At 41.0% G+C, this 24,182-nt stretch overlaps 1 protein-coding gene across 3 annotated transcripts in view; it reads right to left on the reverse strand.

Annotated features, from left to right (window-relative positions):
• Window positions 1-2,182: 2,182 nt before the first annotated feature.
• The window catches only part of TM7SF3 (transmembrane 7 superfamily member 3), a 41,528-nt gene continuing 19,528 nt past the window's right edge, over window positions 2,183-24,182 (reverse strand). Inside the window, exons 5-12 of one of the 3 annotated variants that reach the window (XM_055280310.2) lie at window positions 23,566-23,737; window positions 19,094-19,271; window positions 11,405-11,491; window positions 9,169-9,249; window positions 8,387-8,539; window positions 4,791-4,888; window positions 4,022-4,184; window positions 2,183-2,771 (exon numbers count right to left, since the gene is read on the reverse strand). In XM_055280310.2, the coding sequence (XP_055136285.2) occupies window positions 2,509-2,771; window positions 4,022-4,184; window positions 4,791-4,888; window positions 8,387-8,539; window positions 9,169-9,249; window positions 11,405-11,491; window positions 19,094-19,271; window positions 23,566-23,737 (1,195 nt within the window). In that variant the 3' untranslated portion in view covers window positions 2,183-2,508. The remainder of the gene's footprint in view (window positions 2,772-4,021; window positions 4,185-4,790; window positions 4,889-8,386; window positions 8,540-9,168; window positions 9,250-11,404; window positions 11,492-19,093; window positions 19,272-23,565; window positions 23,738-24,182) is intronic. The other 2 variants (XM_055280311.2, XM_055280312.2) reach the window with 2 other exon arrangements.

Below are 24,182 nucleotides of genomic sequence, written 5' to 3' on the forward strand. Positions count from 1 at the left end.
AAAACTTTTCATCAAGTTTCAGTGTTACTGAAGTTAATTATAGACAGTAAGGATTACAGAATAAGCAGTAAATGGTCACCTGCACTGAATTTTTCAAAGCAAAAATTGTTTTATATTTTCTATGTTGTTTTATCCTGCCCCAAACACTTAAAGCAAAAGTTAAAGATTTTTCCAGTTACCTGAAACTTCAAAAATCTATTGTACTTTGAAAAAACTTTAAAAAGCAGCATCATTTAAATAGTGGTTAACTCACAAATGTGTATGCAACAACATTCCACAACCCTAATACCACTCAGGCCTGCAGAGTCACCAGCTCACAATAATTCAGTGCTCTGAAAGCTGGGGGGAAAGTCCCTGAGTATTAAGTATTGCAACCCAGGGTGTCGGGTGCTTTCTTGTGGTGAAACAAGGATGTCAAAACTGAGGGGACTCTCCAAGGTCCTAATGAAAAGCAGCTCCTCTAAACACCTGAATCCTTTTTGACTCCATCCTCATCACTTTAAGGATGAAGCCTTTCTGTACAAAGGCTTTGTACAGAAAAGAAATTATTAAAAACTATATTTTACACTAATGCTAACAGCTAATTGAGCAGAAAGAACTATGAAGTACAAATTTTTCTAAGGTTTTCTTATTAACGGCAATATAGACTTTTTTTTTTTTTTGAGACGGAGTCTTGCTCTGTTGCCCAGGCTGGAGTGCAGTGGCGTGATCTTGGCTCACTGCAACCTCTGCCTCCTGGGTTCAAGCGATTCTCCTGCCTCAGTCTCCCGAGTAGCTGGGATTACAGGCACCTGCCACAATACCTGGCTAATTTTTGTATTTTTAGTAGAGATGGGGTGTAGTAGTATATATTCTGCTATACTAGAGACCACTATGTTGGCCAGGCTGGTCTCAAACTCCTGACCCCAGGTGATCCACCCGCCTCGACCTCCCAAAATGCTGGGATTACAGGTGTGAGCCACCGCACCTGGTCGGCAATATAGATTAAGGTGGGGGCTATTTCCTAAAAGCAAACATAATCCATATGTCATCTAATGCAGTTAAATTAAAGATCACCTGTTTGACACTATTTTAAAAGGCCTTGAAAAAAAAAGGGGGCCATTATTTGGAATATAAATAAATCACCCTTATAAAATTCTATTATCTATATAAATTGGCCTATTTTCAAATAATAATTTAGCTATTTCAATTACCATTTTAAGCAATAAAAGGCAAAAACAAAGGGAACCTACTGAATTGTACACTTAAACATGAATAAGAAGGTAAATTTCATGTGTATTTTATCACAATTTAAAAATTTTTTTTTTTTTTTTTTTTTTTTTTTTTTTGAGACGGAGTCTCACTCTCGCCCAGACTGGAGTGCAGTGGCGCAATCTCGGCTCACTGCAAGCTCCGCCTCCCGGGTTCACGCCATTCTCCTGCCTCAGCCTCCCGAGTAGCTGGGACTACAGGCGCCCGCCACTACGCCCGGCTAATTTTTTGTATTTTTTTTAGTAGAGACGGGGTTTCACCGTGGTCTCGATCTCCTGACCTCGTGATCCGCCCACCTCGGCCTCCCAAAGTGCTGGGATTACAGGCGTGAGCCACCGCGCCTGGCCCACAATTTAAAAATTTTTAAAAATACTGAAAAAAACCAAAAAGGGTAACTTTTGGATAATGTATCATACTAAGGGCATGCAACTAAGTAATCAGACTGCTTTTAGTAAGAAAATAAGATGCTTTTTTTTTTTTTTATTTCTTTTTGAGACAGGGTCTCTTGTCACCCAAGCTGGAGTGCAGTGACACAATCAAGGCTCGCTGTAGCCTCAATCTTCAGGGCTCCAAGGATCCTCCCATCTCAGTCTCCTTGGGAGCTGGGAGTAGGCACGTGCCACCATGCCTGGCTAATTTTTTAACTTTTTTGTAGAGATGGGGTCTTGTCATGTTGCCCATGTTGGTCTCAAACTCCTGGGCTCAAGCGATACTCCCACCTTGGCTTCCCAGTATTGGGATTACAGGTGTGAGCCACCATGCCTGGCCTGATTCTCTTTGTATTCTAAAATTCAAAGGCCTAAGTATCAAATCCCTAAATCTCCAAATACTGTCACAAATAGAGACTCAATAATAAACTCCCTCCAAAAGTTAAGACAGACTCAGGTGAGAGACTTGTTTCAAGAGGTTATAAAATGAAACACCAGGGCTCTGCAGGAGAATCAGTTTTTAATTTTTTTAATGTATCTATTTAATGGAATAAGTTGATCATAGATTTGTAAACCAAAGGTAATTTCTCAAGTATTTGGAAATAAGAAAAAGCCTCCCTACCACCAACCTTTTGGTCATCTTTCTCATTCTCTTAGAGTCATCCTAATCCCCTAGTATACCCTTACCATATATCAATAAGGGCACCATAATATTATGCAAAGAACAGATATATATGCCTGATCTCTTATTAGACTTGCACCAGAGACTGTTGAACCACTCCAGGCATGAACTCCAAAGCTGAGGCACACTGACCAAGCCCCTGGGCATCTACAGAAGCAGAGGCGTTCTCTCTCCAGCTGGCTGTTCCTTCTGGAAGAGCCCTTTGATCTGGGTTAATCGGCCATAGAGCCTCTCTCTCAATGGAGGAATGTGGTAGCTAGGGTCCAGAATGTTCGTCACTCGGCGCTCTCTCTCTTGCTTCCATAACTTGTATGGGTGGGGAGGGAAGAACGGTCGTCCTCTCTCTCTTCGAATCTGTAACGTAATTCCACTTACAGCCAGCATGCCCCATACTGCCAGGATAATAAAGTCTAAAAAACAGTAGAAAAAGTACAGTTTGAACTCTAGTGTTTTAAAATCTAACATAATAATACAACCCTTCATGGACTAAATCTGCATCTTCCTTTCTACAGACTTTCTGGTGAGTTAGTCCAAACACATATGTAGTTCCTTAGTTACAAACCAAGGAATCAGTAGGGAAGCCACAGTCTTATTTTTGAAACTAGGAATTTTCTATTACAGGCATTTGAAAGTCCATACAGGTTGTAAAAAAAAGCAGTTGTTTGGATCCTTGGCCTTCCAATATTATGTAACAAGTACCCACAGTTGTTTGTGTGTTTTTTTCAGAGGGGGTTTGGGGAGGAAGGCAGTGATCTAGTTATACTTCACATATGTATGTCATGGAACATCAGATTCCACCACGCTCATTTCTTTCCCATTCCACTCTATATGGGGCCCTACTGCACTCAACAGTGTAGGTATAGGAATGCATGGAAAGATTCAACCAATCGTACTCAGCTTCTAGTAAAAGGCTTGGCAAAACACTGTCTGGTACTTAAAACTTGCAAGAGTTTTAAGGATTTCAAGGTCTCTACCATCAACCTCTTATCCAAAGGGAAAGCTCTGGATAGTAAAGGGAAAGATTTGCCCTAAAATAAAATCACAATCGCAATTGTGCTTAATGCAATATATCTTCAATTCTAGGACATGCTTTTTCACTCTCCACATTTTAACATTTCTGAAGTCAACATATCTTACAATCTGAACGATTCATGTGGTAGTCATTTTTTTCTTCAAAAAATTTATAGAAAATCTGTAATGGATAGAATCTTACAAGTGAGGGAAACTATATGCTTACCAATTAAAAACTCAACTAGCAAACTGCATGCTTCATTAAAGGAGGGAAACAAGGGAATAACTTAAAATTAAATCAGATTGTCATTCTCATCCCTCATTCCATCCCCACCCATAAGTGTCAAACGTCTTTACTGTCAGCATTTTTCTCCCCACTAAGAATGACCAGGTAAACCTAAATAATCTTGGAAATTTCTTAATGAAATTCATTTAGTAGATTTTTATCTTCATCTTAAAATTTTAAATGCTTTGCTCCCATGATCCTAAGTTATCATAACGGAGGGTTCTCACAGCATTGTATGCTGTGTTCCCTCCTTTTGTCCCAGTTGACTTTCTTTAAATTTGGTTTCCAAGTGCTCTGGTTAGCATAGGTGGGTCAAGACTCCTACTGTGCTGTCACTCTGGTTTTTGGGTTTAAGAGTCTTACCATTAGTTTGAAAAGGCACATTTGTGAAAGCTCTGTGGAAATCCTTGTTGAGCGCTCTCTTGAGTACGTTCAAAGTGATGTAGGAAAGGCTTGTGGACAAGTAACTGTCAATGGCTAAAACCACCGAATAGGAGCCAATGACTCCACAAGTCAGTATGTTCAGCTGTGGAAGAGTGGAAGAGTTTAGGCATCATTCATGGTAGAACAAAAATAGTTTCTAACTCTCCATTGGCTTCAATCACAGGCAATCACATCTACTCCCTCAGGCATGAAAAGGGACCAGATCCACTCAGAGCTGAACAGAAGTTCTCTGGAAAGATACACTGAAAACAACCTTCAACATCCATATGAGTTCTTAAAACACAGTTCAGCTTATCCAAATACTACGGAAAATATCTTCCCTATGAAAGAACTTCAACAATAAAATCTAATTAGAGGAAGAATCACTCTTATGAATCCAACTGAAACTAATGACCCCATCAGGTTGGTGTACTAGATTAAGCACTACCTTCTCTGCTCCCACTGTTAAAAGCATATTGACTGTGATGCTCCATTTGATGAAAAAACAAAACAAAACAAAACACCATGTGGTAATCATAAATAGAACTTCCTTTGCTTTCATAGTAACAAGGCTGTTTAGAATCAGTCATCTGATACAGGTAACACAGCCCTCCCCAGTGAATAAAACATGCAAAATGATGAAATAAGTGATCAGCTGAACACACAGGATAACATAATGAATAAATCTAACTTTTGATGAAACACTTACTATTCTTAGGCAGCCCATGAACACTACTGGAATGAGGATAGCTATGCAAGAGAAAGTGACCCAGAATACACCATCATCATGAAAAATCTTTAGGTTTCCTGAAAAAGCAAAAAGAAACTAAGAGTAAACAACAGCTTTACCAAGTTAGATTTAGTTTCTTGGAACATCTGAACACAGATATACATCAAAGGCTTAAAGTAACAACCAAGGAATATGTTGGTAACTAGAAATGAATTCTAATTTTCTTCATTTAACTGTCAATACAGTCTTCTTTGAAGGATGTGTTCTAGAAGGTGGGTGGGGGGAATCAAGCAGGTCAACGCTCTGCACTTATTAACAAAGTCATTTAGAAGAGACTGGAATAGTCCAAGCTCTTCCATTCACTAGCTCTGTGAACTTAAGCCTCAGTTTCCTAACCCTCAAAATGACATTGAATTATATCTCCAAGCTCTAAATCACCCGTTAGCTCTACATTTCTGACTTTGTGATTTCATACTGCAAAATAAAAAATACAAGTAAAAGGCATTCAGAGTTAAGCCATGAACCCAATGTAAACAGTGAATCCACTTAACAGATTTTTACCATCAAAGCATGTCCTGTCATGCCACTGCACACTGTGACATGTGATTTCCTCATGTATCAGGAAAGAGGAACCAACCAACCATCTGCTCTTCCCAAACCTGTCTCCTGCTGCTGGACTCTAAAATGCTGCACAACTTAGGCTGACCCAGAGCAAATATATGAGAACTCCTCTTTATAAATTAAGTTTAAAAAGCAAGAATAGCCTGACTGCTGCTTAATACTGACACTGGCACCACCATTCAGTCCATCTGTAAATGGCCCCATACCTCAAGACCTACATATCCAGGTCACAGTGGAAGAGGAGTCCCTAGGCTACCGGATTGGACCTTGAGACTCCATATTCTCTGAAGCCAACAGCAACATGCCATTGAGGTGAACTTACAGATTAGATTCTCTAGTTTAACTATATTAACCTTCACAAAATACATATGTGGCTTTTTTTTTAAAGGCTTTCAAGAAATCTAGGTATTGAAAATAGTTACAATGCATGCATGTGAAGAACGGACCCTTTCAGAGAATAAGTTCATTGCTTCCCACATAAGGTGAAAACTAGCAATCTAATCAGATTGTAGCAGTCAGCCAAATATTTTTTAAATGCTAATGCTTAAAAACATGGGTAGGCCTCTTGGCCCAGCATGGTGGCTCACGCCTGTAATCCCAACACTTTGGGAGGCCAAGGCGAGCAGATGACTTGAGGTCAGGAGTTTGAGACCAGCCTGGCCAATATGGAGAAACCCCATCTCTACTAAAAATATAAAAAGTAGCTGGGCATGGTAGTGTGTGCCTGTAATCCCAGCTACTCAGGAGGCTGAGGCAGGAAAATCACTTGAACTCAGGAGGTGGAGGTGGCAGTGAATCAAGACTGCATGACTGCACTCTAGCCTGGGAGACAGAGTGAGATTTCATCTCAGGGGAAAAAAAAAATTATATATATATATACGTGTGTGTGTGTGTATACACATATATGTAGGCCAGGTGCAGTGGCTCAAGCCTGTAATCCCAACGCTTTGGGAGGCCGAGGTGGGAGGATTGCCTGAGCCCAGTTTAAGACTAGGCAACAGTGAGACTCTGTCTCTACTAAAAATAAAAACTTAGCAGGCATGGCAGCACACACCTGTAGTCCCAGCTACTTGGGAGGCTGATGTAAGAGGATGGCTTGAGCCTTGGAGTTTGAGGTTGCAGTGAGCTATGATAGTGTCACTGCAGTCCAGCATGGGTGACAGAAAGAGATCCTGTCTCTAAAAAATAAAAATATGGGTTTGCACCCACTAGCATTGAGGAGCTGATCACTCTGTCCTTGAGCTATGAGACAGTTCATGAATAAACATATATAAAGGGTATATGCTAAAATTATTTTTACCAGTAGGAATAGTATGTCAAAAAGTTTAGAGACAACTACTCTACACTACTTTTATAAAGATGAAAATTGAGACCTCTTTATTTCTGTTTTCTCATTCTTCACATCTATCCTATGAGATAGTTTCACAGATGATGGAACGAAGTTTCAATACACTGTCCAAGGTTATAAGCTAGAAAGGGAACTAGTGACAGAGCCAGAATGCATATAGAGGGTTTTTTCCTGACTTTATAATTCATGCTCATTCTACTCATGAAAAGTATATTAAATTACTAGAAATTCTAACCTATCATCCCTCCATCCTCTAAGCATTAACAAAAGGGGGGAAGCCCATTAAGTAGTAGTTGGTTTTTGTGGTCTTTTTGTTTTTGAGACAGGGTCTGGTTCAGTCGCCCAGGCTGGAGTGCAATGGCACCATCCTAGCTCACTGTAGCCTCAACCTCCCGGGTTCAAGCAATCCTCTAGCCTCAGCCTCCCAGAGTAGCCGAGATCACAGGCATGCACTAGGACACCTGGCTAATTTTTTTTTTTTTTCCAGTAGAGATGGGGAATCACTGTGTTGCCCAGGCTGCTCTCAAACTCGAGCTCAAGCAATCCTCCCACTTAGTCTCTCAAAGTGCTGGGATTATAGGCATGAGCCACCATGCTCAGCCATTAGGAAGTATTTTATTTAGCACATCTAGGGTAGAGCCTTGAATCTGTATTTTTGAAAACATCCCCATGTGAATCTGTCATTTAGCCAAGCCTACACAACACTGCTTTTCATCAGACTATCCAGATAAAAGGCTACCTGTAGCAGGGCCAGAAGGAATATGCTTGCCTCCAGGTTTGCTCAAGTCAGAACAAAGGGCTTTAGATAGTAAACACAGGTTGTCAATTCTCTGTAGTCTTAGAAAAAAAAAAGTCTTCAGAGAGACAAGGGACACATGGCTTGTACTCTATTATATCCTGCATTCTCTATAGAGTTGACAGCCTCATGAAATGGCTGTTTTTATATCTAACAGTCCCATCAACTTTATTCTAGTATTTTAAGAATATTGTCACAGAAAGGAAACAGCCAAATAGAATACTTTTGAGTACAGACACTGTTTTTGTTTGTTTGTTTTTGACAACAATCAGGAAATGTAAGTTATTAACAATGGCAAAGAAAGTTAACTTATAAGTTAACCAGATTTTAAAAACTGATAGCAATTGATTTACTTTTTAAAAAACACCAAAAAAACCCAGAACCATCCCTGTGCTACTGCCCCAGGGTGATTATGTACCTCAGGGACACCTGGGGTTTGGCAGCGGGTGGAAGTGGAGGTTGAGGGTACAACAGAAGACCAGAAACAAAGTACCAGGTTCCCCAACTCAGCTGCCATCAGAGCAGTGCCCCTTTATCTCCATTAGTTCTAATAAACACACAGCCCTTATCACAACAAATAGATACAAAGCTACCTCTAAAGACATTCTGTATTTCATTTAATGTGCCTTTGAGGAAGGAGGGACTTTTACTGGTACTGGTGCTATCTGAAAGTGTCACACCATCAATGCAGATTTCCAGAACTCCACAGGAGAAGCACTGACATGCAACACCCCTCCAGGATGCAAATCCAATTAGGCAGTATTCAAACAGTGACTCAAACACACAAAACATCTGTTACATATCGCCTACCCAGTGGAGTAAAGAAAGTCACTGACGAGATGAGGAACCCCAGCACTAGTCCAACACAGAGCATGCAGATCGAGAGGATTCCAAATCGCCACCACACAGCTACCAAGAACATTCCACCGACGCTTCCAGCGACAGCTGTCAGAATCAGATGCACTGTACAAAGAGAGAGGATGAACTGCTGGATAACCGGCAGTACTTCCAACCGCGTGCCTTAGACATACAATACCATTACCAACGCCAGCTTCAGCTTTCTGTAGGTCAGGCACTGAGGGCTCTTCAGTGGTGCCATGAAGCCAGCATAGAGCAACCCTCTCTAGGGAGGGGTCTGGGCTGAGACAAAGAAATCAGCTAGGGAGCTAAACCTCCCAGGACCAGTGACAGGCTTGGCTTGTCAATAAATTGGGATTGAGAAGGAAAAGGTGGCAAGCATTCCGTTAAACGTAATGGGGTAAGGGGCGTGTCTGTTTTCAGGTAAAGAAAACCTCAACATCTTGCTTGTTGTACATCTCATATCTTCAACATATCACATAGCCAGAACACAGGTCTATAATCAATATGGCCTCTCCTTTCCCTAAGTACCAAGGAATTCACCATACAGATTAAAACCCAGAAGGTCTGAATGAGTAGTTCAGAAAAGGTGTTCAGAGCCTAGGTGGACTATTATTTTACATACGTAATAGGCTGTCACACACAATACAGGCCAAACTGTAGAAGGAAAGGTGAAGTAAAACACAGCACCTGCCTTCTTGAATACCCAGTTAAACTATATAATTTTCACTTACCATCATACTTGATAGGTGTCAGTCTTGTAATCAATATATAAAAGAAGAATCCCATGATGATAAAGCCTATGAAGAATAATTCTAAGTGGCAAACCACCAGGAAAGGAAAAAAGCAAAACAACAAAAGCTATGGTTAGGCATCCTTTTTACAGTGCAATTTAAATTTTTAATCTACAAATATATGCTTAAGCTCCTGGAATTTACACGTTACAGCATTCAGCGGAAAAAAAAAAAAAACATCTAAAAGGCAGAAGAAATTGAGCAGTCATGGGAGTAATTATTATTAAATGAATACGATATTAAAGTACTAACTACAGGATACACTTTCTTGTATATAGGTCAGTTTCCATTGTTAAATTGTTATTTGTTCATTTCATAGCTCATTTTAATATATTTAAGTTTTCTGCTTAAAACAAGAATAGCACTTTGTCACGTGTATCTGATACGAAATTACACACTAAATCTTAATAGTTTTGTAAGCAGAAATAAAACGTAAAAGGTAAAAGAAACCCAAACTGTTCCAAAGCAAAATATAACTTTTATATCTTCTTTTAATTCATCCTATTCTGTTTAGAATGATCAGTCATTACCTTCATCCATTTTAATGGAATGCACCTGGTAATGCAAGCATACAGCTAACTTTGTTCCCACAAATAAGCCTAATCCTGATCATGGAGGCCATAGCTCTACCTATTTTCTTAAATTCTTCACAGTTGTCCTTGGTAATACTTGTACTATATCTCAATTTCAATAAATATAAAATGATACATATCAACATACCAAAAAAACCCAGAGTGGGGCATGGTGGCTTGTGCCTGCAGTCTCAGCTACTTGGGAGGCTGAGGTGGGAGGATCACTTGAGGCTAGGAATGTGAGGCTGTAGTGCACTATAACTGTACCTGTGAACAGCCACTACACTGCACTCCAACCTAGGAGACACAGTGAGACTCCATCTCTTTAAAAAGAAAAAAAAAAAAAGCTAGTGATAACTTTGAGACCACAGCTTAGCAACTAAGTTCTTCGTTACAGAATCATTCTATATGTTGAGATATTATATATTCTTCACAATACTCTCTTCCCAATTAATAAAAAAAGTGTCATAATAGCAGGAAAGGAGTGGCTATTTCAAACAATTTAACACAAGTTTAAAGATCTTTATTAGATCAGGATTAGATTTGAGCTACCTTGATGCTCAGTTATACACCCTGTTGATTAAATAAGGATTTTTTCGCAATCGAAAACATCACTTATATAAAAGGTAGCCCAAATAATTCAAACCAATTCAGTGAGCATGATTTACACCCCAGTTCTTCAGTGTGTTTCACTGATGTAGATGCTGGCATTCCCTTTGGCATCTGAATCTCTCAGGTCTGAGCAGACATTTCAAACTCGTTGTACACTGCAGCTCCACAGCCTGATTCATGCAAAACCACATCAATTGCCATCACCAAAATCCACACATATTTTTACAAAGACAACCAACTTCTTCTTTTTTTATTTTTTATTTTTTATTTTTGGAGACAGGATCTCACTCTGTCATCCAGGCTGGAGTGCAGTGGCACGATCTTGGCTCACTGCAACCTCTGCCTCCCAGGCTCAAGCAATCCTCCCACCTCAGCCTCCCCATGTAGCTGGGACTACAGGCACACATCATCAAGCCTGGATAATTTTTTGTATTTTTTGGAGAGACAGGGTCTCACCAAGTTACCCAGGATGGTCTCAAACTCCTGAGCTCAAGCAATCTGCCTGCCTCAGCCTCCCAAAGTGCTGGGATTACAGGTGTGAGCCACCACACACAGCCCCAATCTGTCTTTAATTTTTTGGTAGAGAAAGGATCTCACTATGTTGCCTAGACTGGTCTCAAACTCCTGGCCTCACGCAGTCCTCTCACCTCAGCTTCCCAAAGTGCTGGGATTACAGGCATGAGCCACTGAGCCCGGCCCTGACAACCAATGTCTAATCTTGGTTATCTTTAGTCAACTAACAGATCTAGCAGCTGATAAAATTCACTGCATAATTGTATTCCCCTGTTAATAGGAGAAAGTTATACTCCACTGTAGGGAGAATAGAAAAAAATAAAAATGCAGTGCAACTCAGTAGACTCATGACTACAAGACCCCAGCTACAAATCTATGAAGATAGTAGAGATAAGTAAGCGCTTACTCTCCTCACAGGTCATTCCCCAGCAAGAGAAAAGACCGGAAAATGGAAATAGCAACTACATTGGACATAATACCTGTTTTCCAGAATCTGTGTCCAAAGAAACAAATGAAGAAACCGAGCAGGGCAAAAAGAGTGAAGAACACTTTGGAAGACACTCTTCCTACAAAATAATGAAAATTTAGTGGATAATACATCCAATTTGATACTTTGTATTAATATTTATAGAACGAACCTTCATCAAAAAAGCTAAGTGAATTGACATAATTTATCTCATACATGTATGTTACAAATTTATCTTTAAAACACCTTTGCCACCCCTAATGAATGAACCTATGTAGACAATCAATATCAACAAATGCTGCTATAACAAAAAGAGAATCCAGACAATATATGCTTGCTGATAGAGGTATGGAACACTTCCTATGACATATTCCTGGGTAGAGTGCTGAGAAACAGAGAGAGAGTGTTCCTAAAACAAATAATCCTGTTTCTTCAACAAATAAACTGCATGGACAAAAGGTGGCAGGGAGTGGCGGGGAGGCTGTGGGGGTGGGTGGAGGGAGAATACAGGTTAAAAGAGATTTAAAAGACACATCAACTAAATACTATGTATAGATCTCATCTGAAACCTGATTCAAACAAACTGTGGAAAACAATTGAGATGACTCCAGAAGCAAACTCTGGCTGTTAATTTGATGCTATTAATGAAATATTTTCAATATTTTAAAATGAAAATTATGTTAATGACACTGTGGTTCTATTTTTTAAGTGCTTATCTTTAAGGTATACATACTGAAATATTTGTGAGTAACATAATGACCAGGGATTTGCTTTAAAGTAATCCAGTGATAAAGGAGGGTGATGAGGTGGAGAGGCAGAGAAGCAGGTAGAGCACAGCTGAAACAAGATAATGGCCATAAGTCAAAATTGTTAAGGCTGGATAATTGGTACGTGGAGGCTCGCTGAAGGTTTTCACAATAAAAAGTTTAAACCAAAACTCACAATTTAAAAACATGTATTCTACTTACAAGTCACACGTACACAAATTACTACCAGTCTTATCAATTATACATATTGCCTTGGAGAAAAATGTTGCATTACAACCAATGATGAAGCATGGTATCATTTAGCTTACTGAAGAGAAAAATATGCTGACTAAATTCATCACCCACCATCATGACTCCTCAGAGATAAATGCAAGAAAATAATCCCTGAACTAAAACCCAAAACAAGACAGCTATACAATCTCATGCTAAAATACAACAAGGCTGCCACAAATCAAAATACATAAAATACCTAAGAGTGCTCAGAATGGAGAAACCATGAAGACACACAGTAAAAGAAGAAACACAGAAGAGCAGAATTCACAGGGGATATTATTATACCTAAATATCAGCGTTTCTGAGAATAAGGAGCCCATAAGAAAGATTAAACGATGGCCGGGCGCAGTGGCTCACGCCTATAATCCCAGCACTTTGGGAGGCCGAGGTGGGCCGATCACTTGAGGTCAGGAGTTTGAGACCAGCCTGGCCAACACGGTGAGACCCCCGTCTCCACTAAAAATACAAAAATTAGCCAGGCCTGGTGGTGCATGCCTGTAGTCCCAGCTACTCCGGAGGCTGAGGCAGGAGAATTGCTTGAACCTGGGAAGCAGAGGTTGCAGTGAGCCAAGATCAGGCCATTCCACTCCAGCCTGGGTGTCGTAGCCAGACTCCATCTCAAAAACAAAAAACAAAGAAAAACCTGAAAGATTAAACGAAAGATAAAAACACCACATCGTGCTTATTTCAGACCTGTGGTTGACTATCATTCTAGAATTTAATTTTTACACCAAAACCATTAAATTCGCTGGGATGATTTTCTCAAACGAAAATCCCATGGAACTTTTCAGCAAGTATAATCACCAAGACGGCAAGGTCTTCCAACCCAATAAAAACTAAGACACAGTTAGATACTCTTCCATAACATTAGAGGGGAACTAAATCCCTATCACAATACCAGGAAGGAGATAGAGAAAAAATTATACAAGTAAAATGAGAGGGCACGGAAGGTTTCATCAAAAGCAGAATCTACGATAAAACAAGACATAAAACAGACATGCACTTTGGGGGAACGAAAGGAGTGAATAGACTAGGATAGGAGCAAGTCAAAGGTTAAAGTGTCTTTAACTATGACAGTATTGCTAAGGATTATGAACCACAGGGCAAGGTTTTAGTTAGGAGGCAATATGGATATAGCCTCCCTACTCCAAGGTCAGGAAAAGCACCCTAATACTCATCAATCTTGAAAATCAGAGTAACAACAGAACTAACATCACTAGGAAGGTTCAACATTGGGTGAGAAGAACAACTGGCTCAGAGGTCTCTGTCTCCTAAGCCTAACAGAGAGAGACAGGCCTGGGGAACTTTCTATTTAGAAGGGGCTTTTGTATGAAGGGCTCAAGGGAAAGAAAGGGAGGAACCCAGACATACTTCAGTCTATCGGTTAAAAATACAGGGCCAGGCGCAGTGACTCACGCCTGTAGTCCCAGCACTTTGGGAGGCTGAGGTGGGTGGATCACTTAAGGCCAGGAGTTCAAGACCAGCCTGGCCAACATGGTGAAACCCCGTCTCAACTAAAAATACAAAAATTAGGAGAGGTGGTGCACACCTGTAGGACTTTGGGAGGCCGAGGTGGGCAGATCACCTGAGGTCAGGAGTTCAAGACCAAGCTGGCCAACATGGTTGGTCAGGTCTCTACTAAAAATACAAAAATTAGCAGAGCATGGTGGTGCACACCTATAATCCCAGATACTCTGGAGGCTGAGGCACGAGAATTACTTGAACCTGGGAGGCAGTGGTTGCAGTGAGCTGAGATCATGCCACTGCACTCCAGCCTGGGTGAAAAGAGTGAGACTGTCAAAAAAAAAAAAAAAAAAAAAAAAAAAAAAAAAAAAATATATATATATATATATATATATATATACACACATATACATACATACACACAAACTTATATCTGCCTAGGTCTCTTGCACTGTATCCCTCAAGGATCTTCAGTGGAAGATTGTCTTGAGTGGAAGACTGAGTGGTGACAAAGAGCCTTTGCTTGACCAAATTTCCTTTTTTTTTTTTTTTTTTTTTTTTTTTTGAGACAGAGTCTCGCTCTGCCTCCCAGGCTACAGTGCAGTGGCGTGATCTCGGCTCACTGCCAGCTCCGCCTCCCAGGTTCACGCCATTCTCCTGCCTCAGCCTCCCTAGTAGCTGGGACTACAGGCGCCGGCCACCACGCCCGGCTAATGTTTTGCATTGTTTTTTTTTTTAGTAGAGACGGGGTTTCACCATGTTAGCCAGAATGGTCTTGATCTCCTGACCTCGTGATCCGCCCGCCTCGGCTTCCCAAAGTGCTGGGATTACAGGCGTGAGCCACCGCGCCCGGCCTGCTTGGCCAAATTTCAGTCAGTCTCCTGAACCCCTTCCTAGGCCCATCTGCGCACATCTTTGTAAAATCCAGCTTCAGCAAGAACTCTGATAAGTCAGCTTAGCAAGAATCCCCTATGCTTGATATGAAATCACCCTCGATATCTAATCGGGTTCTTCACCCTCCACCATCCATCCCCCAGGTGATGTCTGACCACCCTGGTCTGTCTTCAGTAAGAATCCCCTTAGGTCAGTGCAGACAGAATGCCCCTTTGCCCCTCATGTTTCCTCTTAGAAATTTTCCATCCACTGACTCCTACCCTGCTCCTTGGCTACAAATTCCCACTAGCCCATGTTGTACTCAAGAGTTGGGCCCAATCTCTCTTCTCCACTGCAAAATTCCATCACAGTGGTCCCTATGCCTATTGTAATACTACCCCCACCTTGAATAAAATCTTCCTCACTGTGCTTTAACTAGTGTCACTGATTTTTTTTTTCTTTAACAGTGGGATATGGCTCTAGCAGAGGGAGAGATCCATAATCTCTGGCTTGAACACAACTAATAGACTTTCTTCTTTAGAGCAAAGCTCCTTCAAAGAGCTACTTGAACTTTCTTCAATTTCTGTGCTCCTAGCTCCTATTTGTTCTTGAATATGCTCCAGTCAGGCTCCTACCCCATCTCTCCACTGCAACAGCTCTCACTGGTACCAATGGCCTCCATGTTGCTAAATCCAAGGGTCATTTTCAGTCTCTTTCTTAGCTGACCTATCAGCAGCATCTGCCAAAGTTGATCACCCTCTCTTCTGTGCAATACTATCTCCCCTTGGTTTCAACAAACATCACTTTCCTTTTACCAGTCTGGCTACAGCTTCTTAGCCCATTGGTAGGATCTTCAGTTTCCTAAGCTCTAAACATTGGAGCACCCAGGGCTCAGTCCTCAGACCCCTCCCTTTTCTCTAAGTCACACTGAGTGTGCCTGCCTCTCCCGCCTCCCCTTCCACCTCTGCCACCCCTTTATAGGTAATACCATTTAGCATGAGGCCTTAAATGCCATATATTCAGTCTGAAGACTTCCAAGATGCTCTCCAGCTAAGAGTTTCCTCTGAATTTCAGGCTTATATATATAATCAACCATCAGTTAAACATCTGCACATAAATGCTCAATAGGGTTCTCAAGCTGAACTTGTCCAAAACTGAACTCTTAATGTATCCTCCCAACTTCCTCCTCCAACAGTGTTTCCCACCTCAGCGAATGGTCGCTCTCTCTCTCCAGTTGCTCAGGCCAAAAACTACAAAGTCCTTTACACCTCTTTCTCTCAAACCCTTCATCCAATCCATCAGTACACTGGACTCCAAACATATCCAGCCACTCATGAGCCAAATCTGGAACAATTTGAACATGAAAATAAATGATAGTAAAGGATTTCATCCAGAGAATAAAACAGGAATCTACGGGTCCAGGTTTAAAATAAATACATGGATAAATAAATGGGAGGGGAGGGAAAACCCTTCCTTAGAGCAGAATGGCAACAAATAAACATAGAAGGAGTGATACATTACAAAAACACCATTTGGCAACCACCTAGTAATAAATGTTTCAGGCAAAGATCACTGGATGCCAAAACTAGCAAGTGAGAGTTTGAGAATGGGATATTTACTGACACTCGAAGTATCTCCCCTGAAGACACTTAAAAAAAGGAACAGTTACTTCAGTGGAGAAACTTGGCAAGACACCAATAACCAAGTCATCAAGGGTGTCACTACCAGTAAAGAGACAAATAAATAAAGAGACAAGTGTCTCCTGAGAAGGACACATCACTTCCTTTGTATTCCTGCCAAAAAAGCACAATCAAAATTTAATTATGAGGAAATATCAAACTAACCCAAATTGAAGACATTCTAAAAAAAATAAATATTCTGTACTTCTCAAAAAGGTCAAGGTCTTAAAAGATTAAAATTAAAAAAAAAAAAAAAAAAACTTGTTCCAGATTATAGAACTCTAAAGAGACACGTCGGTTAAATGCAATGTGAGATCCTAAACTGAACCCTGGACAGGGGAAAAAAAATTTGTTGATGGGGAGACGGGGTCTCGCTCTGTTGCCCAGGCTGGAGTGCAGAAGCACAATCACGGCTCACTGCAGCCTCGACCTTCCTGGGCTCAGGTGATCTTCCCACCTTAGACTCCCAAGTAGCTGGAACGACAGGCACGTGCCACTGCACCCAGCTAATTTTTGTATTTTTTGTAGAGACGGAGTTTCGCCATGTTGCCCAGGCTGGTCTTGAACTCCGGAGCTCAAGCATTCTGCCCACCTTGACCTCCCAATGTGCTGGGATTACAGGCGTGAGCCACTGCACCCAGCCAAAAAAAATTTTTTTTACTTATAAAGGACACTATTGGAACAACTAGTAAATGTGCTAACATGTGTGAATTAAATAACTACTGTATCAATGTTAACTTTGTAATTTTGATAATTTTACTATGGCTATGTAAGGAAATAAATACAGAAGTATTTAATGGCAAAAAGGTCTTTATGTCTGCAACTTACTCTCAAATGGTTCAGAGAAGAAAATAGTATGTGTGTGTATGTGTGTGTGTGTGTGTGTGTGTGTACATATCTATACCTACACAGTCGGCCCCTGAACAACACGGGTTTGAACTGCATGGGTCCACTTACATACAGACTTTTTTTCAGTAAAAGTCACACTGAGTGTGCCTGCCTCCCCTACCTCCCCTTCCACCTCTGCCACCCCTGAGACAGCAACAATAACCCCTCCTCTTCCTCCTCCTCTTCCTATTCAATGTGAAGATGATGAAGATGAAGGCCTTTATGATGATCCATTCTCACTTAATGAATAGTAAATATACTTTCTCTTCCTTATGATTTCCTTAATAACATTTACTTTTCTCTAGCTTATTTTATTGTAAGACTATAGTCTATGATAAATATAACATACAAAATATGTGTTAATCAAGTATTTATGTTATCAGTAAGGCTTCTCCGGTCAACACTAGGCTAATAGTAGTTAAGTTTTGGGGAAGTCAAAGTTATACACGGGCCGGGTATGGTGGCTTATGCCTGTAATCCCAGCACTTTGGGAGGCCAAGGCGGGTGGATCACTTGAGGCCAGGAGTTTGAGACCAGCCTGGCCAACATGGTGAAACCCCGACTACTAAAAATACAAAAATTAGCCAGGCATGGTGGTGTGTGCCTGTTAATCCCAGCTACTCAGGAGGCTGAGGCAGGAGAATCACTTGAACCTGGGAGGCAGAGGTTGCAGTGGGCCGAGATCATGCCACTGCACTCCAGATTGGGCAACAGGAGTGAAACTATGTCTTAGAAAAAAAGAAAAGAGTTATACACAGATTTTCAACTGCACAGGAGTCAGCCCCCACCCCCCCAACCCCTACACTGTTCAAAGGTCAATTGTATATAGAAAGAAAGAGAGAAGAGAGAATGAAAAGCAAATAGCCTAACACATTAAGCTTTGAGGAATCTGGATGAAGATTATACAGAAATTCTTTATACTATTTTTGCATATTTTCTGAGAAACCATTTCAAGATAAACTGCTAAATACACACATAGACACACACACACACCCACCCCTCACAACACCTTCACTGCCCCTACTCTACCTAACCTAGTTATCTCTCCCCTGGATTACTTCAGTGGCCTCCTAACCAATCTGCATTTCTGCTCCTGCCTCTGTCTTTTCTCAAAAAGCAGCTGGTGATCCCATTAAAATATCTCAGATCATGGCACCATTTGCTCAAAACCTTCCAATGCCTTTCCTTTTTGCTCAGAATAGAAGCGAAATCCCATACTACGGTCTATGAGGCCAAACACAGGCTGCCTGCCCCCGCACCTCTCACCTCACCTCTACTCCCTTTGCCCTCCTCGTGCTCCTGCAACCCCTGTCATCACTGCAGTTCTTCACACCCTCAGGCAGGCTCCCAGGTACAGGCCCTCATCCTGGCAGCTCCCTCTGCCTGGTACATGCCACACCCAGGTACGTGCATGGTGCATCAAGGACTGCCCTGGCCATGCTATCTATCTCAAATTTTCCTCTTACTGGCATGTGTTATCTCCCTTTCCTACTTCATTTATCTTCTTAGCACTCACCATTTTCTCATGTATTACATATTTTATAAATTTATCTTGTCTGTCTCATCTCCCTCACTATAATATAAGCTCCAGAACAAGTATTTTTGCTCTTTTGTTTACTGCTATGTCCTAGTGCCTACAACAGAGAGTGGAATAATGTAGGGGCTCAAAAGGTATGTGTTGAATGAATGAGAACTAGACAAAAGCATTATCTGCAAGGCCAAAGGAGAATTTGTAAAAGTTTAAAGCCACATACTCACCTAGGGAAGCACAACTACCCTCTCCTGCCTCAAAGCTGCAAGCATATGTGTGAGCAGGAACATAGGCAGCAGATGTATTTAGAAACGGGTCCCAAACAATGACATTGTATATGACACCTTGTCCCGGGAGGGAGGAGAAGGAAACACTTGTCTTATCATTAGCTGTTAGGGTAACCACCTGAAGCCAAAAATAACACAGGATTAGTGTTTAGGGGATTTTTTAAGCTATTCTGTGATAATCCCACCTATGTGTAATATTAAATGGTATATTCATAAATTATAATTCTTGCTTAAAATATACACCAACCCATTTAATATGGTCAAAACGCCATCTTACATGGTTTGTATGTGCTAATGTAAACAAGCTCTTACACAAAATGCTTCCAAAGGTTTTTTTTAATAGTTTAAGGAAAATGCGATATAAATAATGTATAAATGCTAGTTAGGACAATGAGAAGTTTTTTCTCCTCTGCTAGACTATAACAAGGATGGGAACTGTATTTCTCTTGTGTACTGCTCTTTCCTCAGTGTACATACAGCCCAATGCCTAACACAGAGGATGTGTTCGATGTTAGCCACAGACTAACGTGGACAGTCTGTTAACATCTCACAGAGAGTACCCACTTATTTTTGTCTAACAGTCTCTGAAACAAGAAAATATTACATAAGGTTTTGCTACGTAGTAGTAGTTCTCAACTTCAGAAATTCCATTGTAAACCATAAAATAGAAGAAACAAATGCTTTATAGAACCATAATACCTATGTTCCTACTAGTTTGAGAAAAATAAATATTAGGGTTTCAGGAGTAAATTATTATGAGCCCTCCTACATCAGACTACCATTGTTTAAAAATACTGCTTAGCCTTCAATAACTTGCTTCCTGGGCAAAGGTCTGGTCAAGTTCAACAAACTGTTAATATTACTCCCAAGTTATCATGAAAAGTTTAAACCAGACAGAAAAGTTGAATAACACAATAAATAGACTATATACTGCCTAATATCAACAATTGTTAATATTTTACCATATTTGCTTCTCTATCACTACTATCTCCCCATCTCTATTTTTTTCCTGCTGAAAGTAAGTTACAGATATCATGACATTTCACTTCTAAACACTTTACTGTGCATGTCCTACCACAGTGTTTCTCAAATTTAATGTGCTTGTGAATCGCAGGAGGCAGTCTTGTTAAAAGGCAGATCTGATTCTTAGGTCAGCGTGGTGCCAGCAATTCTGCTTTTCTAGAAAGCTCTCAGATGATGCCAATGCTATGCAACCACCTACCACACTCTGAGTAACAAGTTACTCAGTACGGATGTAAGTCTAAGTACAGACTTAAAAGGGGGTTACATCAGGATAAACCCATCGTAAAGTCAAAATGCACTTAATGTACCTCACCCACCGAACATTATGGCTTTACCCTAGCCTACCTTAAATGCGCTCAGAACACTTACATTAGATTCAGTTGAACAAAATCATGTAACACAAAGGCTATTCTATTTTATTATTATTATTATTATTGAGACGGAATGTTGCTCTGTTGCCCAGGCTGGAGTGCAGCGGCACGATCTCGGCTCACTGCAAGCTCCGCCTCCCAGGTTCACGCTATTCTCCTGCCTCAGCCTCCCGAGTAGCTGGGACTACAGGCGCCCACCATCACCACTACGCCCAGCTAATTTTTTGTATTTTTAGTAGAGACAGGGTTTCACCGTGTTAGCCAGGATGGGCTCGATCTCCTGACCTCGTGATCCTCCCACCTTGGCCTCCCAAAGTGCTGGGATTACAGGCGTGAGCCACCATGCCCGGCTCACAAAGGTTATTTTATAATAAAGTGTCTAACTGCTCATGTAATTTATTGAATACAGTACACTGTAGAATGTTAGCTATTACCCGTGTGGTTAAGCAGGAGCTATGGCTCACTGCCACTGCTCAGCGTTGCAAGAGTATCATAATGTATATTGCTAGCCCAGGAAATTATCAAAACTAAAATCAAAAGATCATTAAGTCAAACTATCATAAGTCAGGGACCATCTGTATAAGAATATTCTCCTATATAACCACAATACCTTAGCTCACCTACGAAAATGAATAATTTCTTACTAGCTAATAATACATGATCCAGATTTTCCCTAATGTCTTTTTTTTTTTTTTTTTTTGAGACAGGGTCTCACTCTGCCACCCAGGCTACAGTGCAGTGGCATGATCTCAGCTCACTGCAACTTCTCCCAGGCTCAAGCGATCCTCCCACCTCAGCCTCCTCAGTATCTGGAACTACAGGCACGCACCACCACGCCTGGAACTTTTTGGTTTTTTTAGTGGCTGTGAGGTTTTGCCACGTTGCCCAGGCTGGTCTCAAACTCCTGAGCTCAAGTGATCTGCCCACCTTGGCCTCCTCCCAAAGTGCTGGGATTACAGGTGTGTGCCACTGTTCCTGGCTCCTAACATCTTTTCTAGCTTTTCTCCTTCTTACCCAAGATCAAACCAAGTTCCATGCATGGTGTTTACAGCCAATCTCAGTAATCCAGAGCAGTCTGTCCCACCTTTCTCTCCCAGCCACCCAATGACTGTAGAAGAGGTGAAGTCAGTATTCTCACAAAGTTATTCCACAATCTTGTGTCTAACTTATTCTTTTATCCCCCGTATTTCCTGTAAATAGGGAATCCAATGGACTAAATTCAGGTTAGACATTTTTTGCTAGAATATACCACGGTGATGGTGATAATGTCAGACTGCACTACAGGAGCACATAATACAGGCTGATCCATTTTCAGTGAAACTAGCTTTGCCCACCTGGAATAGGTGGAGACTATAAGGTCACTCCACGTTAAAGTGGTTCTCCTTTTACAATGAGAATTAATCTAAGGATGTTACTTAGACACCTTAGAAATATCCTGTTCCCTAAAAAACTTTCACCGGCTGATCCTTGCTGGAATTATTTCATTGAGGGTCACAAAATGGTGATCATCTAATTCTATTATTCCTTCTACATATATTAGCTGGCACTCTTCTGCAAAGAGCTTTCTCTCACCAACTGGGGAAGAATTAGTTCCTCCTTTAAAAAGGCAAGCTAAATTTCTTTATCAATTTTTAGAGTAATCTGGTGTAAGAGTTTCCTCCAGTGGTGGCAACTGAGGAAGGTTTCATTTGTATTTATTCAAGGCTGACAACCACAATCTTTTTCTTGATTCTTGAATTGCCCCAAATTTGGCAGTGCAAGCCCCTTCAAACAGGCTCCTGAACCTCTTTGACATACCCTCATTAGTCTTTGAGGGTTTCCCCACATTCTGGCACAAAATATTCTTTTAACTAAAAGTTAAAAAGTAACCTACAAAAAGCCTATTATACAAGTTCTTATATTCTTCATAAAAATAATAATAGTATTAAAATGTCATATCTAATAAAGCAACTTTACTAACTTTACTAACAGAGCTTCTTATTTTGTGAATAAGCACAATGACGCTGTCTAGAAAAACTCCACCCATCAACCATTAGACGGAAGGATGACATCACATATTATATTGCTGTTAGGCACTTTTCAAGACATAAAGATAAAATCCTGCCCTCCACAAAAATGATCTATTGCAGTGAGTCTCAAAATTTAATATGCATAAAAATCACCTGAGGGCTGGAGTGCAACGGCATGATCTGGGCTCACTGCAACCTCCATCTCCTGGGTTCAAACGATTCTCCTGCCTCAGCCTCCCAAGTAGCTGGTATTACAGGCATCTATCAACATGCCTGGCTAATTTTTGTATTTTTAGTAGAGACAGGGTTTCACCATGTTGGACAGGCTGGTCTCAAACTCCCGACCTCAGGTTATCCACCCACCTCGGCCTCCCAAAGTGCTGGAATTACAGGCGTGAGCCACTGTACCCAGCCAGAATCCCCTGAGGGATATAAAATGCAAATTCTGATTCAGTAGTTCCAGGGTGGAGTTTAAGAATTACAATTCTCACAAATTCCCCAGTGATGCCAATGCCACTGGTCCATGGTCTACACCTGGGGAGCAAGGGTTTACATGGATTCAAAAGCTCAGAGAAGAATTTTGCTCCAAGTTAGACTTTGAGTTTGGGTTCAAATATGAATGCCAATGTGTATATCCTTAAGCAGTTTCTCATTATTTTTTTTCTCAAAACAATGTAATCTTCATACTTGCCAAAAATGTTTACCCAGTAGTCGTGGGAGTACACAGAAAACTACTACCTCCTTCCATTCACATTTCAGATTACCAAGTCACAGATGTGGCTGCAACTAAAACTTAACATAATTTACATGCATCTCCTCAAAGGCCAACATCATTCTGAGATATCACCAGCAAAGACTCCCAAGATGATAACAAAATAAAAGAGAATAAAGTGAGTGTCCCCCAAAAGGAGAAAAGAGTAAAGAAATAAGATCCTGGTAGCTTCTCCCCTTCTCAACTCTGACAAAAGTGTCACAATCCAGCCACACAAATCATGGGACTCAGATTTACCTTGAGAGCACTGGCCTTCACCTGGGGCACGCTGACCATTCTCTGCAGATGCTTCAGCAACATCTCCTCAGTGAGGTCATTCTCAGGCAGAAAATACTGATAGACATCATACTGCAACCTCCACCTGGAGTCCTGGTCTGTCCCAGCGTCACATGGTGGGGGATCTACACCTCTAAAGTCAACCAACAAAATGAAACATCAATCTCTTGCAGTGCAAGTCCCATCTATAAAAAGGAACCAAGAGCCCTAATTTCAAACACTTGCAACAATAATTACAATTTAACAGTTCACCTTTTGTAGTGGCAACAATTGGTATTCTAAAGAAAAGTAACGCACTGTTATGGACTGAATGTTTGTGTCTCCCCAAAATTAGTATGCTGAGATCCTCACTCCCAATGTGATGATATTAGGAGGTGGGACCTTTGGGAGGTAATCAGGTCATGAAGGTGAAGCCCTAATGAACAGAATTACTGCCCTCATAAAGGAGATCCCAGAGAGCCCTCTAGCCTTCTTTCTGTCATGTGTGGACACAATGACAACCCAGCAGTCTGTAACCTGGACGACAACCTTCACCAGAGATCGACAGTGCTGGTATCCTGATCGTGGGCTTCTACCCT

This window comes from Symphalangus syndactylus, chromosome 5, assembly GCF_028878055.3.
Source record: "Symphalangus syndactylus isolate Jambi chromosome 5, NHGRI_mSymSyn1-v2.1_pri, whole genome shotgun sequence".
NCBI classification, from domain to species: Eukaryota; Metazoa; Chordata; class Mammalia; order Primates; family Hylobatidae; genus Symphalangus; species Symphalangus syndactylus.